Consider the following 14,896-nt stretch of genomic DNA (forward strand, 5'->3'; position numbering starts at 1 on the left):
GACGTGTTTAGAAACATGAAAGAGGAGGTGGTTGGGTGGAGACCAGGCAGGAAAGGGAGACGAGGGCCATGGACACTGACCGCCATCTGAGAAGAGCCCAGGGCCCTTGCACACCCATGTCCCCTCTTTCCCAGAGGACCAGAACCCGGAGAGGCCCTTACCTGTGGGCAGCAGGCATCTGAGCACCAGCAGCACCAGGAGCCAATGCTGGCCTCCAGGGGGGCCCTGCCATGGGCCAGCCATTCAAGGCATCAGGAAAGCGTGGGGGCCACTCCTTGCCCTTGGTGCAGCCCCCGAGCCGAGCCCACAGACATGACCAGAGCCCCTTCCCCAGGGCCCGGCAGCCAGGTGGCTGAGATCTGCTGAGTATCGAATGTGCCTGGTCCACCTAATCCCTCTGAGGCTGGGTGGGGCTGGGAAGGGCCCCTTCTTCTGTTCCCAGGGCCCGATTGGCTCCCTGGGCCCTTGGCTCAGCCTGTCTGGTTCCCAGGAAGACAGGGACCCAGGGGGAGCACACAGGTGTCCGCAGGCCTGCTCTGGCCTAGCCCCAGACCCGGAGCTACCACCATGACTATCGGGGGCCAAAGGTACGTCTGCCCCCTCCCCAGTAACAGTTTCTTAAATCATATCTTTCAACCACTTTGGTATAAGGGTAAATATAATTCACAGCAGAGTAGTTTTGTTCCCCCCCCCTTCTGATTTTAAAAGATGAAAATATTTTTGTGAGCCCCTGAAGGTATCCTGGGCCCCAGGCCCTGTGCCTTCCAGGCCTGAAGAATGAGTCAGCTCTCATGAGTAAACAAATCCATGAAATCTAGCCCTTCCCAAACCTGTGTCACCCAGGGCCTGGTTTAAGAACAAACAGAGAGGTTGAGTGAACTGCCAAAGTCACACAGTGGGTTCGAACGCATGACGGTCCTCTGCCATCCTTTGCTGCCCAAACAGAGAAGGGTGGGGGGGGGGGCGTTATCTCAGGCAGCTCAACCTTGTTAAACCTCAGCCTCCTGACCGATAAAATGGGGATAACAGCGGCCCCCTCCTTGGGTAACTCATACTGCTATAATCAGCACCACGGAGAAGTACTTCCCCAACGCGGAGGTTAATCGATCAGAAATACAGGCTCACCAATGTGATGGGTCCCCTGTTATCAACGTGGACAGAAAGGCGGTGACTGTGTTCTCACAATTATTTACTGACTAGTGGCCATGCGCCCAATGACCAGAACTCCCACCAGAACGTGCTGTCAGCACATCTCAGGTTTCATAGGCACGAGTCACTGGGATCTCCATTCAGTGGGTTTCAGGATCTGCATGTCTGACAGGCTCCTGGGTGGTGTCAGTGCTGCTGGTCCCAGGACCCCGCTGGATTAGCCAGAGTTGTCTCCATTTTACAGAGGAGGCAAACTGAGGCCCAGGAAGCTGGCCCCGGCTCACACCGCCAGCGAGGGTCAGGGCTGGAATGACACCAGATCTGGTTGCAGAGTCTCCTGGTAGCCGGGCTCTGCACACTTCCCAGCTGGAGGCTGCTCGGGAAGGGCCAGAACATGGGGCGGGAGACTTGCACTTTGTTCTAAAGTCTCCGGACAGGTGCCGAGGAGTTTTAAACCGAGCAGTAGCAGGGAATGGTTGGGATTCTAGAAAAAGCCCCTCAAGACCTTGTTAAGGAAGGTCTGGAAAGAGAAATCCCATCAGTGAAGGGGCCAGGGGGGCGTGGTCAGGAAAGTGTGGTTCGAGTCCTAGTGGTGGGGATGGAGGGAAGGGAGGAGACGCCAGGTGGGTGGGGCAGGGGGCGACGTGGATGGTGATGGGGGAGGGGGGCAGAGGGGAGGAGGAGGACTGCAGGACAGCAGGGGTGAGAGGTAACCCTGTGCTTCTGCGTCCGTCCCCACGCAGCCTTGCCTCTGCTCCCAACTTGGAAACCTTCCGTGGTTTCTCGTGACCCCAGAACAGGGTCCAGCTCTTTAGTCCGCAAAGCAGACCGTGCAGGGGGCACAGAACGTCAGCGCTCTGCAGCCCTTGTCTCTCATTCTTGGTCATTTATGAACGCGGAGCCCCCGTGTGTCTTTTGCACTGGGCCCGTCTGCAAGGAGCGGCGTCTGCTGGCCCCGTGCCCGCCTCCCCGCAGGGGCGTCCTCTCTGTCTTACAGGAGCCACTTGGGCAGCAGGCTCGAGCCGTGGAAACCTGATTAAGATAGAAGGGCCTGGAGCCACCACCAGGCTGGACACCAAGAGGCCATCAGGTGACCCACTTCCAAATATCCACAAGCCCTAGCTGACCAGTGGGCTACTTGTAACTGAGCACAGGTACCCAAACCAGAAAATTCCGCACATGCCCCCACCTCCTCACTTCCCGCCCCCCTTAATTTACAGCACACCCCCCCCCCCCCCCCCCCCCCCCCCACTGCCTCCTGGCAGACAGTCTCTCCTTTGCTGTCCAGCCGCTGCTCCCTTGCGGTGTAGTCAATAAACTCTCTCCGTTGTTCTGTCTCTGGGGAATTCTTTTTTTTTTTTTTTATTTTTTTCAATTTATTTATTTTCAGAAAAACAGTATTCATTATTTTTTCACCACACCCAGTGCTCCATGTAATCCGTGCCCTCTCTAATGCCCACCACCTGGTTCCCCCAACCTCCCACCCCCCGCCCCTTCAAAACCCTCAGATTGTTTTTCAGAGTCCATAGTCTCTCATGATTCTCCGGTGAATTCTTTCACGGCCTGTGCCACTGGCCTCTGCCTGATGGGGTCACCCCACATGTCTCTCTGTCCGTCCCCACACAATTTTCCTGTATTTATGAACCTCTTGCCTCCCCCTAAGCCCCATCTGCTGATCTTTCTGTTCCTTCCATCTGGCATGCTGTTCCCTCCACCCGTTTAGCAAACAGCTGCTCATCCTACAAGACCCTAGGATAACCCCTTGACCGACTCAGGAAGCTGCTCGCCCTGTCCCTTATGTCAGTCAGTACCCTCTGTCCCTTCCCTCTCTGACCAGCTGAGCTCACTTTCTGCACTGATGTGCTCTCACAGCTGCTCTGTTTCAAGCCTATGAGCCCTGTCCATCCGTCCATCTGTCTGTCCGTCCAGGCAGCACATATTTATCGAAGGCCAACTATGTGGTAGGCATTATGCTAGGTACAAGGGACACAACAACCAATGAACAAAACAGAGACCCCTGAGGCAAGCTAATGGGCAAGATCCGGGGCCCCTGGGTGGTTCCGTTAGCTCAGCGGCTGCCTTCAGCTTAGGTCCTGATCCCAAGGTCCTGGGATCCAGCCCTGTATCAGGCTCCATGTTTGGGGGTTGGGGGGGGGGTCTGCTCCCTCTCCCTCTGCCCCTCCTCCCTGCTTGTGTTCTCTCTTTCAAATAAATAGATAAATAAATAAAATCTTTAAAAACATCTATCAGCAAGATCATTTCAGGTATCAGTAACTATGAAGGGAGTGTAATTGGGACGAGACAGTGATCAATCAAAGCAGGGGGGCTGCAGAGGGGACACTGTAGACAGGTGGTCAGGATGATACCTACAGAAGACAAAGGTGCAAAATGTACAAAATGCCTGGGGGAAAGCGTTGCTGGGAGCAGCAAGTGCAAAGGCCCTGTGGTGGGAACATGCCTAAGGCCAGTGTGGTGGCGGAACGTGGAGTCAGAAGGAGATACACAGAGAAATGGTGGCATGGGAGCAAGATCTAAGGGACAGAGCTGTGTCATACTGTTCACATCAGTACCCAGCAAAACAGAATGTGCTTGCCGAGTGCATAAATACATGGATGGATAGAAATATTCAGTAAAAATGGACTTGACATGAGTCGGGCACTTGATTCCTTTGGGTTACAAATTGCCCACCAGGTTCCGCTTTTCAAATGCAGCCCCCTGGGGCAGGAGTGACCAGTGTCCCTTAACATGGGTAAGTTTTTTAGCCAAACCAGACCCAGAGCCCAGAAGGTCTGAGCAGGTTTCAGCTCCTGGGTCCTCCCACTCCCTTGAGCCCACCAGGAAGCTGTGGCTCCCTCTCTCACCTTGGGGAATGCAGGAACCTGTGCTCAGAAGTGGCATTAGTAACTGAGCCGTCCCATTGTTCTTTTTTTTTTTTTAAGTTTTTTTTTTTTTTTTTTTAATCAGAGAGAGAGAGGGGGAGAGCGAGCACAGGCAGACAGAATGGCAGGCAGAGGCAGAGGGAGAAGCAGGCTCCCTGCTGAGCAAGGAGCCCGATGCGGGACTCGATCCCAGGACGCCGGGACCATGACCTGAACCAAAGGCAGCTGCTTAACCAACTGAGCCACCCAGGCCTCCCCCCCCCCTCCCCCCCGTCCCATTGTTCTTAAACTTTGGCCCCACTGTCTCCTCCCCTGCGACCAGGGAAATGCCCCTGGAGGCTGGGGGAGGGGCCTGACACTACTCAGCATCTCATGATGTAAATGGGTCTGGGTCTGGGTCCAACAGAGCCAGTACCCCAGCGTCAGGCTGAAAGAGAATGGATTCCGTGGGTCTGGGCCTGTGTTTCCAGATTCTGATATATTTGCCACACTCATAGTCCCCCAAGGAAGCCCAGAGGTTAAGAGTATAGGTTCTAGAGCTGATGCCAGAACTCAAATCTTGACTTGGTTCCTTGCTACCTTTGGGTGAGTTCCTCAGCCTCTCTGAGCCTCTGTCTTATCACCTGCCAGTAAGGGTAAGAAAGAGACCGCCTCCTGGGGAAGCGAGGTAAAATGGTCGGATTGACTGGTACATAGACCTGCTCTGCGTGTTGTTTTAATAAATACAAGCAGGAGTAAATGAGAAATCCCGGACCCTGTCCTTCCTGACCTTAGTCCTTGGAATACATTTGATTCTCATCACACCACGGGGAAGGCAGGGCTTACTGTAAGCTCATTACCACACAAGGAAAGGGATGCTCAGAGCTCAAACATAACGTGGCCACTGAATGCTGCTGCCTCAAAGGGCCAGGCCAGATGCTTGAGAACTGGGGGTCTGACACTCAATTTGGGAGAGCTGCTCTGGGGAAAGCACAGTGGGGGATGCACCACCCAGGGCTGGGGACTAGGAAGGCCTGGGTTTCTATCCTGCTGTGTGACCTTGGGCAAGTCACTTAACCCCTCTGGGGCTCCATTTCCTGTCTGCAAGGTAAAGATCATTCCTGGCACAGAAGCCAAGAGCTCCATGAGACAAGGTGCCCTACTTAGCCTAGAGCAATGGTTCTCAATGGCGTGACTGTGTGTGTGTGGAGATAAAATTAATTTTATTTATTTTTTAAAATACTTTCTTTTAAAAAAATTTTTAAGGATTTTATTTATTTACTTGCCACAGAGAGAGCGAGCCTGCACAAGCAAAAGGAGAGGCAAGCAGAGGGAGAGGGAGAAGCAGGCTTCCCTGCTGAGCAGGGAGCCCGATGTGGGACTCCATCTCAGGACCTGGGATCATGACTTGAGCTGAAGGCAGATGCTTAATGACTGAGCCTCCCAGGTGTCCCCAGATAAAATCAATTTTAATAGTGTATTTTATTGAACTCAACATGTGGAAAATTAGTTTTGACATAGAATCAACATAAATTACTGAGATATTTTACATTTTTTATACTAATGTCTTCAAAATTCAGTGTGTATTTTATATGCACATCTCAATTCATGTGCTACATTTTCATCAGAATTACTGGATTTACATCTAAGCTTCATGAAATTTACACTTAAAAAAAGTACATTCTTATACCCACGTTGTTGCCAAATGTAGTCAGAGGTTTTCTAATCCCTGAATTGAGTCTCAATTTTCAAACTTAAGTTAAAATTAACCAAGTTATAAATTCCATTCTGATCCTAGTGGCCACAGGCAGCTTGACCACTGAGCTCCGGTCCATCCAGTGAGAGGCTCAGGAAGTAGCCAGTATGAAGAAAGGAAGATCACGGTGAGCCAGGATGCATTGTGGAATAAATAGCAAACATTTAAACATAAAAATAATAAAAATAGAATTTAAAAGATGGAGCAGAGGGGCACCTGGGTGGCTCACTCGGTTAAGTGTAGGACTCTTGGTTTCAGCTCAGGTCATGATCTCACGGTCATGGGGTTGAGCCCCACATTGGGGTCTGTGCTCAGCATAGTCTGCTCAAGTTCTCTCTCCCTCTCCCTCCTGCTCTCTCTCTCTCTCCCTCAAATAAATAAATAAAATCTTTAAAAAAAAAAAAAAAGAGGGAGGAGAGAACCATGTGTTTGATAAGAAATAAAAACACTGAAACAAAAACAAAGCCAGTGTTGTCCACTGACCTTTATGTGTACGTGTGTGTATAGGAAATGTCTGGAAAGATCCACAACCAAGTCTCATGGTCACCCCAGCACGAGATAAAGGAAAGACTTTCACTTCTTCCCAAACACATTTCACTACTGTCTGGATTCTTTGCAGCAAGTACGAGCTCCTTTGGTACATTAATTTACACACTCACCAAATATCACGCAGACACCTACTACGAGCTAGGTCACCTCACCGGTGTCCTGGAGACCGCTCGTCCCGCTCACGAGAGTGATTATCAAGTTGTCAGGGGTTTTGTGAGTGAGTTTTTAAACAACGACATCATTAAAAAATCAACTATATAAGCGTATGATTCAATACATTAAAAACAGAAGTAATAAAGACTCAAAACTCATCACTTCCTTCGTTTTGCCATTATAGGACCCTGACATCATCTACTCTACCTTTAAGGTGAGGCCTCGGACAGAAATATTTAAACCCGTGGGACTGGCCAACCCTACAGATCGGGATCCCCTCCCCCACCTCCCAAGGACGGGGCGTGAAAACCTCACCAGCACACCCCGCCGAGGTCCAGCTGTCCATGTCGGTGTTCGGCAGAAACAAGACAGACAACCTCCTTGTCTTTGTGAAGCTCACACTTTGGAGAGAGCAAAACCGACAAACATCCATGTCCTTCAGGCCGATCAATGGACTTCGAAATTTCTAAGTCACCGGCCTGGTTGACCCCATTGGTATTTTGACAACTTCCCAGACGAGGCAATTGTCATTTATGCCCCCCCCCCTCCCCGCCCATGCAAGCTCCTCCTGCATACCCACCCCTCCCCACCTCACCTGGCAACTCAGCTCTGGGGATGATCTTCCAGAAAGCCTTCACTCCCCACCCACCCCCAACATTCAGGCTGGGCTGTGGGCACAGCTCCAGCCAGGGCCTTGTTTGTCTCTGGCATGTTCTCTGGAAGCTCACGGGTAATCCATAAAGGAATGAAGGAGGCCCACGACGGGGAAAGCAGATGCCCGCACACACGCACCACATCCTTCATTCGCTCAGGCCCAGACCGACATCACCGATGAATCTCGCTGATGTTATTCCCCCAGGAGGAGGAAATTCATTAACCACATGTGTTTGCTGGAGGCTTCAAGCCTCCCAAGGCTTTTTTTTTTTTTTTTTTTAAAGAATTTGCTTCTTTTCTTTTCTTTATTTATTTGACAGAGATCACAAGTAGGCAGAGGAGGAAGCAGGCTCCCCGTGGAGCAGAGAGCCCAATGCGGGGCTCGATTCTAGGACCCTGGCACCATGACCTGAGCTAAAGGCAGAGGCTTTAACCCACTAAGCCACCCAGGTGCCCCCTCCCAAGGCTTTTGATGAAGGGGGTCCCAAAACAGCTCCCCACCATCCCTCATCACCCCCACCCTCATCCCCAAACCCCACAGACCACACCCTCCATGTTGCCCTTAAGGCTCAGCCACCTGGTGGCCCCAACGTCCTGCTTCTGGGCAGTGAAAGCAGCATCTGCGGGATGTGCCACTGTTCTCCGTGGAAATCAGCGTTGGGTCCGAATAAGGGCAAAACCATGGATTTTCTGAACTGCCCTCCCCAAACTTGTGCACCCTCCTCTAGTCCCTAAGGACAGAAGCAGCAACATGTACCCCTAGAACCGATAGATGGGATTCCTCAGTAATGAGAGCCCAGTACTTCCCCTTCGCCACCTGCAGCCCTAAACCCTCCACATGCCTTGTTGTGTCTAATCATCCCATATGCCAATGAGGCAGAAAAGATGATCACCCTTTCTCCAGGGTACAGAGAGAAAACCAGAGCATAGCGGGGTAAGGGCTTTGCCCAGGGTGACCGAGCTAGCAAGGGGCTGTTCGGGATTTTAGTCCAAACCCTGGGGTCTGCTCTGAGCCATTGAAATGTTACCAGTGTCTATGGATGTGTATTTCTCCAGGGAGGGGGGATCCCGGGCCCTGGTCTGATTCTCAGGAAGGTCTGGGGACCCCCTGCCAGGATACTGGCCACAGCTCTAAGATGTTTTCCTTCTCAGGAGGAACTCCCCTCTTCCTTTGAGAAGCCCTTCCTTCTAAAAGCCTGGGGAAGAGGCTGCATATCTTATTGTTAATAAGATATCAGCTCAGCACTGGTACCCTGCCTGTTGTGTCCTAGGGGACCCCACTCTGCTCTAAAGGAAAAGCTCCGGGCACCTGGGGGGCTCAGTGGGTCAAGTGTCTGCTCAGGTCATGATTCCAGGGTCCTGGGCTCGAGCCACACATAGGACTCCCTTTGCCTGCTCTCTCTCTCAAAATAAAATAAAATCTTTAAAGGAAAGGCTCCTTCCCTTTCCCCCACCTTTCAGGTACTCCCTGGAGGACATTCCTTAGGTTTGCCGAAACCTGACTGTCTTGAGAGTTCAAACCTATCCTCAGACTTGGAGAAAGCCTCAGCCCCTTCCCGGACTCCAAAGCAGAGAGAGACTGTCCGCAGTGAATAGTGACTGTTCTTTAGGTTTGTGGGGGGACTGGGGACAGAGGACAGAAATAACCAGGACAGACTGTGGGACCCCTCCCTCAAGGACATCAGGCCTCCCAGGGAAATCTGATCTCATTCAGCTCCTGACTAATCAGGTGTTAATGACACCTGAGACCTGTGTTCTGCTGGGCTGGGGACTTGGCATCCACTGGGAAGCTGGCCCTTCCAGCTCAGGCTTTGAGGACGGTGGGGAGCTCCAGGCCGGTGCACTTCCAGATTCACTTTCTAAAGCCCAGGCCTGCCTGCTTTCACTGGGGATAACCCCCCTTCCGCCTAGCTGGCTCCGGTCCTAGGGTAACACCTCGCTGACCCAGGTAACACCTCTGTTCACACTCCCTTTGCCATGACTCACCCCCCCCCCCCCCCCCCAGCTTTCATTGTTCTGTTCCCCTCTGCTGCCCCTTCCTTACCGAGCTCTTCACGCTTCCTGCAAGCTCTTTGTTGTCTCTGGGAACTGCTCCAACAGCTGCACAATGATAAGAAAGCTGCTCATTATTTAACTCTGTTAACATGGTCCCCATCTCTACTCGCAGTGATTCCTTGAACACACCCACCTGCTCTCAGCTCAGGGCCTGGGATCATGATCTGAGCAGAAGGCAGATGCTTAACCGACTGAGCCACCCAGGTGCCCAATCTTAAAATTTCTTATGGCAAGAAAAAAAGTTTTGCAACAATGTACGGAGACAGGTGTGACTCAGACATACTGTGGTGATCATTTAGCAAGACATATAAACATTGTATCATGTAGGACACCTGCAACTAACATGATGCTCTAAGTCAATTACGCCTCAGTACAAAAAATAACAAAAACACCCTAGAATCCTGTCTGTACAAAACTTGTATGTGAATGCTTGTAGAGCATTATTCCTAACAGCCAAAAAGTGGAAACAATGTGGGGAAAATCCCAAATGCTCATCCACTGATGAACGGATACAGAAAATGCAGTGTCTCTGGACATATACCCAATATATCAGAGACTAGGATCTGGCCTTACAAAAGAATGAGGTATTGATTTATACTCCAGCATAGATGAACCTGGAAAACAAGGCTCAGTGAAAGGAGATGGTCACAAAGGCCATACACTCTCTGTCCCTTTTATGCAAAATGTCTAAAATCAGCAAAGCCACAGAAACAAAATAGATTAGTGGTTATTCAGGGCTGGGGGTTACGGAGTAGGGGTGACACGGGGCACGAGGACTGCCATTAAGTGTGGGATTTCTTTTGGGGGGAATAAAGCGTTTTAAAAGTGATCATGGTGATGGGCACACTGCTCTGTGAACACACTGAAAACCACTAAATTGTATGGTTTTTTAAAATTGCCTTTTTAAAATATATTTTCTTTTTTAGTTGTATAGTTTAAGTGGGTGAATGCATGCTGCATGAATTATATCTCAGTAAAGCTATATCACAGACCGCTCTACCCTTACCCATATTTTGTTCTTCAAAAAAATGCACAGGATGCACAGGATTTGGAACACGTAAGGCCACTCTGCTCATGTGCCCCGCTTGGGATGCCCTCGGGAAGCTGCAGCTTTGTGGCTCCCCTGTGGTGACGGGGCTGAGGTGGAGGGAGGGTCAGGAGCCAGGAAGGATTAGCAGAAGGTCTGGGCATGGTATCCAGAGGCTCCCTGCAAAGTTCTGCTCCTCCTGCCGGTGAGAGGAGGGGGCATCCCGGCCAGGTGTCTCTGCTGCCCCTGTGTGTCCTAACATGGAACTGCATGACTTCGGAGCGTCCAGGCCAGCAACACCCAGCTTTAAGGCCACCAACATCGCCTGGAAGGGCAGCTGCTGGGAGGATATTGGCGTCCCCCTCGGTCTCTCCCTGTTTCTCTCCCCCTCTCTGTGTTTGTTCCTCTCTCTCTCCTGCTCCACTATGGAGAGACCCGTATGTCCTGGATCTGCTGTCTCTCTGAGTGAAGAAGTGAGATCTGCCCAGAGGGAGGGTGCAGCCAGGTCCCCTGCCCTAGTGAAGACGGGGCCTGACCATAGTGCCCGCTGACACTGTGACTGCCGCCCTATCAGAGACTCTGAGCTTCGTCCCGGAGCTAAGCCACTCCTAGTTTCCTGACCCACAGAAACCATGAGATAATGACCCTTGGTTGTTTTCAGCCAAGTTCTATGTTGCGTTTATAATGCTTGCAGGCTTTTGTTCTTGCAAATCTAAATTGTTTACACTAATCTACATATATTTAAAAAAAAAAAAAGACAAATCCTTAATACTTAAATACCAACTTGTTCCTGACTTTGCATGTCCAATTCCCTTCCTCGGACACTCTGTTCCCACTTCCTTCATAGGAATACTTTCTTCTTGGCCTGATAGAGGTCTCATCTCAGAAGTCACCATACCAGAGACAAAGTGTTCTCAGGAATGCCCATATTAATATCTCCCCATATAAATACCTCCCCTCATCTGTCTCTGTCACATAGTCTCCATTAAACCTTTGAAGTTCTTCTCACCACTGGTAGTTATCTGACACAGTGATTTCTTCTTAGTTTATTGTTTTCCCTGCTGAAATGGGAATGGTTGCTTTATTATCTAGTGTTTAATTTTATTTTTGAAAAAAAGTAGTATCAGTAAAATTAACTTTTTTCCCTCTATTTTATAGTCCTTGGAATTTTATCCCATGTATAGATTTGTGGGACCTGGGGAGAAAGAGCACTTAAATTTTTTAGTACCAGGGTGCCTGGGTGGCTCAGTGGGTTAAGCCTCTGCCTTTGGCTTAGGTCATGATCTCAGGGTCCTGGGATTGGGTCCCACATCAGGCTCTCTGCTCAGCAGGGAGGCTGCTTCCTCCTCTCTCTCTGCCTGCCTCTCTACCTACTTGTGATCTCTGTCTCTCTGTCGAATAAATAATTAAAATCTTTAAAAAGCAACTTTAAAATTTTTAGTACCTTCAAAGTCATTGCTCTGATATCAGGATACAGAACAATTTCACTCCCCAAAAAACCCCTTGGTACTAAACCTTGTAGTCAAAGGAAAGGGCTTTCTCTCTCTCTCTCTCTCTTGCTCACAGCTCTATTGCCAATGCTTAGAATATTAGCTAGCATAAAGGACACTTGGTAAATATTTGTTGAATTAATTAATTAAACATGTATCAATGCCAGCAAATGTTGGGTGTTGATATTGTTAGGGTAACCAGGACAAATCTCTCCTGGAGGTGAGGCCTTAACTTTTTTTTTTTTTTAAACACAAAACAAGACAGAGATAGTTTGGCTGACAGAATCTTAAGAGATTTTTATTGGTGCCAGGTATCCCCTATCGGATCCCCTCTCCCAACCATTACTGCAACTACTCGTGGGCATATGGGCAAGACGACATACTAGGAGAAAAAGCTATGTTTCAACTATCAGCTGACTTTTGGTGGTTCCCTGACCCAGTGATGGGTTCCCTGGAGCAAACTCCACTATCCTTAATTTCTGGGTGTTCTTCACCAGAGTATCCCTAGAAAGCATCTTCATTCAGCAGGGTCAGGTCTGGAGGTCTGTTCAATGGAGAAAGTCTCAATGAATTCTCTTGGAAGGAAAATAACGTAAGCAAGCTAGAGGTACAAATTATTTAAAGCCATTCTGCTTAAGATGCTGTCAGCTTCTTAGCACCATTTGAAAAATTCTGGCCCCCTTCAGTGCTCATTCACCCAGAAATAGAGCCCCACTTCACTGCTCATTCCATTTGGATTGCAAATCTCCATGTAAAGATTAGAATTACTTCACAATACACATAAGTGAGGTGCACTGCTTTCACAGGGGCTAAAGAATGAGGAAATGAGACAGTGTAAAAGAACACCGTGAGGAGGCACAAGGAAAACCTGCAACAAATAACTCCCATTTCTGTTGTAAGCTGTGTTACAACTCATTTGCATTCCACAGGGGTATATGGTGACCGAGATATGCCTCAGTTTCTTTCTGGCTTAGACATTCATGATTCAGTTGATTGGTATTTTCCTCTTTGGCTACAAAGACCTATACCATCAAGTGGCTCCTTGTTTTCTTAGTGCATGGTCTCAATCTCTTTCTTCCCTGTGCCTTGTACAAATGTCATCCAGCCCATGCCATCCTGCTCCCCCTGAAGACAGAATAGAAGTGAGGGTACAGGGGACATGACTCACCTATGTGCTCCCTGACTCTGGTCTCTAGAAGTCAATGAACTGCCTGGTTCTCAGGAAAAAGCCAAACTCTTGAGTTGGTCCCAAAGTCCTTCAAGACCTGGCATTCCCCAAGTTATTCACCGTAACCGGATTTTTCACTTCACAAATGCATCCTTCTCTCTCTTCCTCTTGTTATCTGACCTTTGCACATACTGTATTTTTTTTTTTCTTTTTCTGATCCTCTTTCTCCTCATATTTGCCTGAGAAAACATCGTCTTATCCTTGGAGGTTTAGGATCATCTCTCCCAGAAAACCTTCCTGGAATCCCCCTTCCAGATTCTGTAGGGGGTTCTACTCTATCCTATCCTTGCCCTCATGTGCATAGTTCATTCTATTAAAATTAGTGTCCAGTATCTTTTCCCACATTCAACTATAAACTCTGCACAGTAGGGACCTTGTGTCTCCTGCTCACCATTCCATGGCCAGCACTCACAGCAAGCCCAGAACATGAACGCCATAAATATTTGTTCAGAGCTAACTGGGTTTTGAACCAGGATAAATCCAATCTGGCAGAAACTAGACTGATCTTTTTGGGAAGACAGCAAAGGACCCTTACTGGTCCAAGTAATTGAGAAAATAGTTACAAGGCCAGATTTCCTTTTAAACATCTTCAACTCAAAATCCAACATGGCTACTCTCCCAAACCATGCCATTCCATTTGTTAGCCCAAGATCCTAGATGTCGAGATCCTACTTCCTGGAAGTGTCCAAGTGTCCTTGTGGTCAGGAAGATGAAGTAATTTTTCTGTTGACAAGCTTCCTCAGGCCTCCTTTTAGATCCCGGTTCCTCAGGCTGTAGATAAAGGGGTTCAACATGGGGGTGACCGCAGTGTACATCACAGCAGAGGCTTTCTCCTTCACAGCTGTGCGCACAGAGGAAGGACACAAATAGACCCCAATGGTGGTCCCATAGAAGAGAGCAACCACAGACAGATGGGAGCTGCAGGTGGAAAAGGCTTTCTTCCTGCCCCCTGCAGAGGGGACCTTCATGATGGCCACAATGATGTGAACATAGGAGGCCAGGATGCAGATGAAAGGTGTGGCTATCACCATCCCAGCCACGATGAGTACAAAGATCTTGTTCACAGAGGTGTCAGTGCAAGAAAGCCTGAGAAGGGGAGTGAGGTCACAGAAGAAGTGGGGCAACTCATTGCTCCCACAGAAAACCAGACGGGCCATCAGGAGGATATGGATGAGGGAGATGACACAGGAAAACATCCACGGGCCACCAACCAGCAGGCCACAGAGGCGTGGGCTCATGATGGTGGTGTAGTGTAAGGGGTGACATATAGCCACAAACCTGTCATAAGCCATCACAGCAATTAAAACACTGTCCATAATGCCAAAGAAATGGAAAAAGTACATCTGGGTCAGGCAGCAGGGATAGGAGATTGACTTGCTACTGATTTGGATGTTCACCAACATCTTGGGGACTGTGTCAGTGGCCAGACAGAAATCAACCAAGGAGAGATTGGCCAGGAGGAAGTACATGGGAGTATGGAGGTGGGAGTCTGAGCTGATGGCCAGGATGATGAGCAGGTTTCCCACTACGGTGACCATATACATGCACAGAAACAGAGCAAAGAGGAGGGTCTCCTGCTCTGGACTTTCTGAAAGTCCCAGGAGGATGAATTCAGATGCACTGGTTTGGTTCCTTGGTTCCATGGGTAATATTCCTCTGGAAGTATTGAAAAGATGATATTCCAGGAAAACTACAGAGATGGTTCTGGAAGATCAGATGAGATTATAACCCATTTCCCATCTGGACTAAGAATAACATCTGTTTATATACAGGTTCCATATTGAACTATTGATGAAGTGTTTACAGCAACTCATATGTCAAGGTTTAGTCGTAGGACCCTCCCATGAAGATTCCCATTTCAGAAAACTGTTGAGAGAGTTCACTATGCATGAAAACTTACTGAAAAAAATTAAGGGATTTACTTCAGGATAAAACAAATTGAATTAAAAATAAGCAGTATCATGAGAGACTATGGAC

The 14,896-nt window shown here is 49.1% G+C and overlaps 1 protein-coding gene across 1 annotated transcript; it reads right to left on the reverse strand.

Moving 5' to 3' along the window:
* Positions 1-13,620: 13,620 nt before the first annotated feature.
* LOC132010928 (olfactory receptor 1M1) lies at positions 13,621-14,562 on the reverse strand. The gene has a single exon (XM_059388924.1). The coding sequence runs from the start codon at positions 14,560-14,562 to the stop codon at positions 13,621-13,623; it is 942 nt and encodes a 313-aa protein (XP_059244907.1).
* Positions 14,563-14,896: the final 334 nt, after the last annotated feature.

This window comes from Mustela nigripes, chromosome 2 (genome assembly GCF_022355385.1).
Source record: "Mustela nigripes isolate SB6536 chromosome 2, MUSNIG.SB6536, whole genome shotgun sequence".
Classification (NCBI taxonomy): domain Eukaryota; kingdom Metazoa; phylum Chordata; class Mammalia; order Carnivora; family Mustelidae; genus Mustela; species Mustela nigripes.

Bases quoted from the DNA above. Each gene is read 5' to 3' on its own strand.
- LOC132010928 (XM_059388924.1), bottom strand. From the start codon at position 14,562: ATGGAACCAAGGAACCAAACCAGTGCATCTGAATTCATCCTCCTGGGA.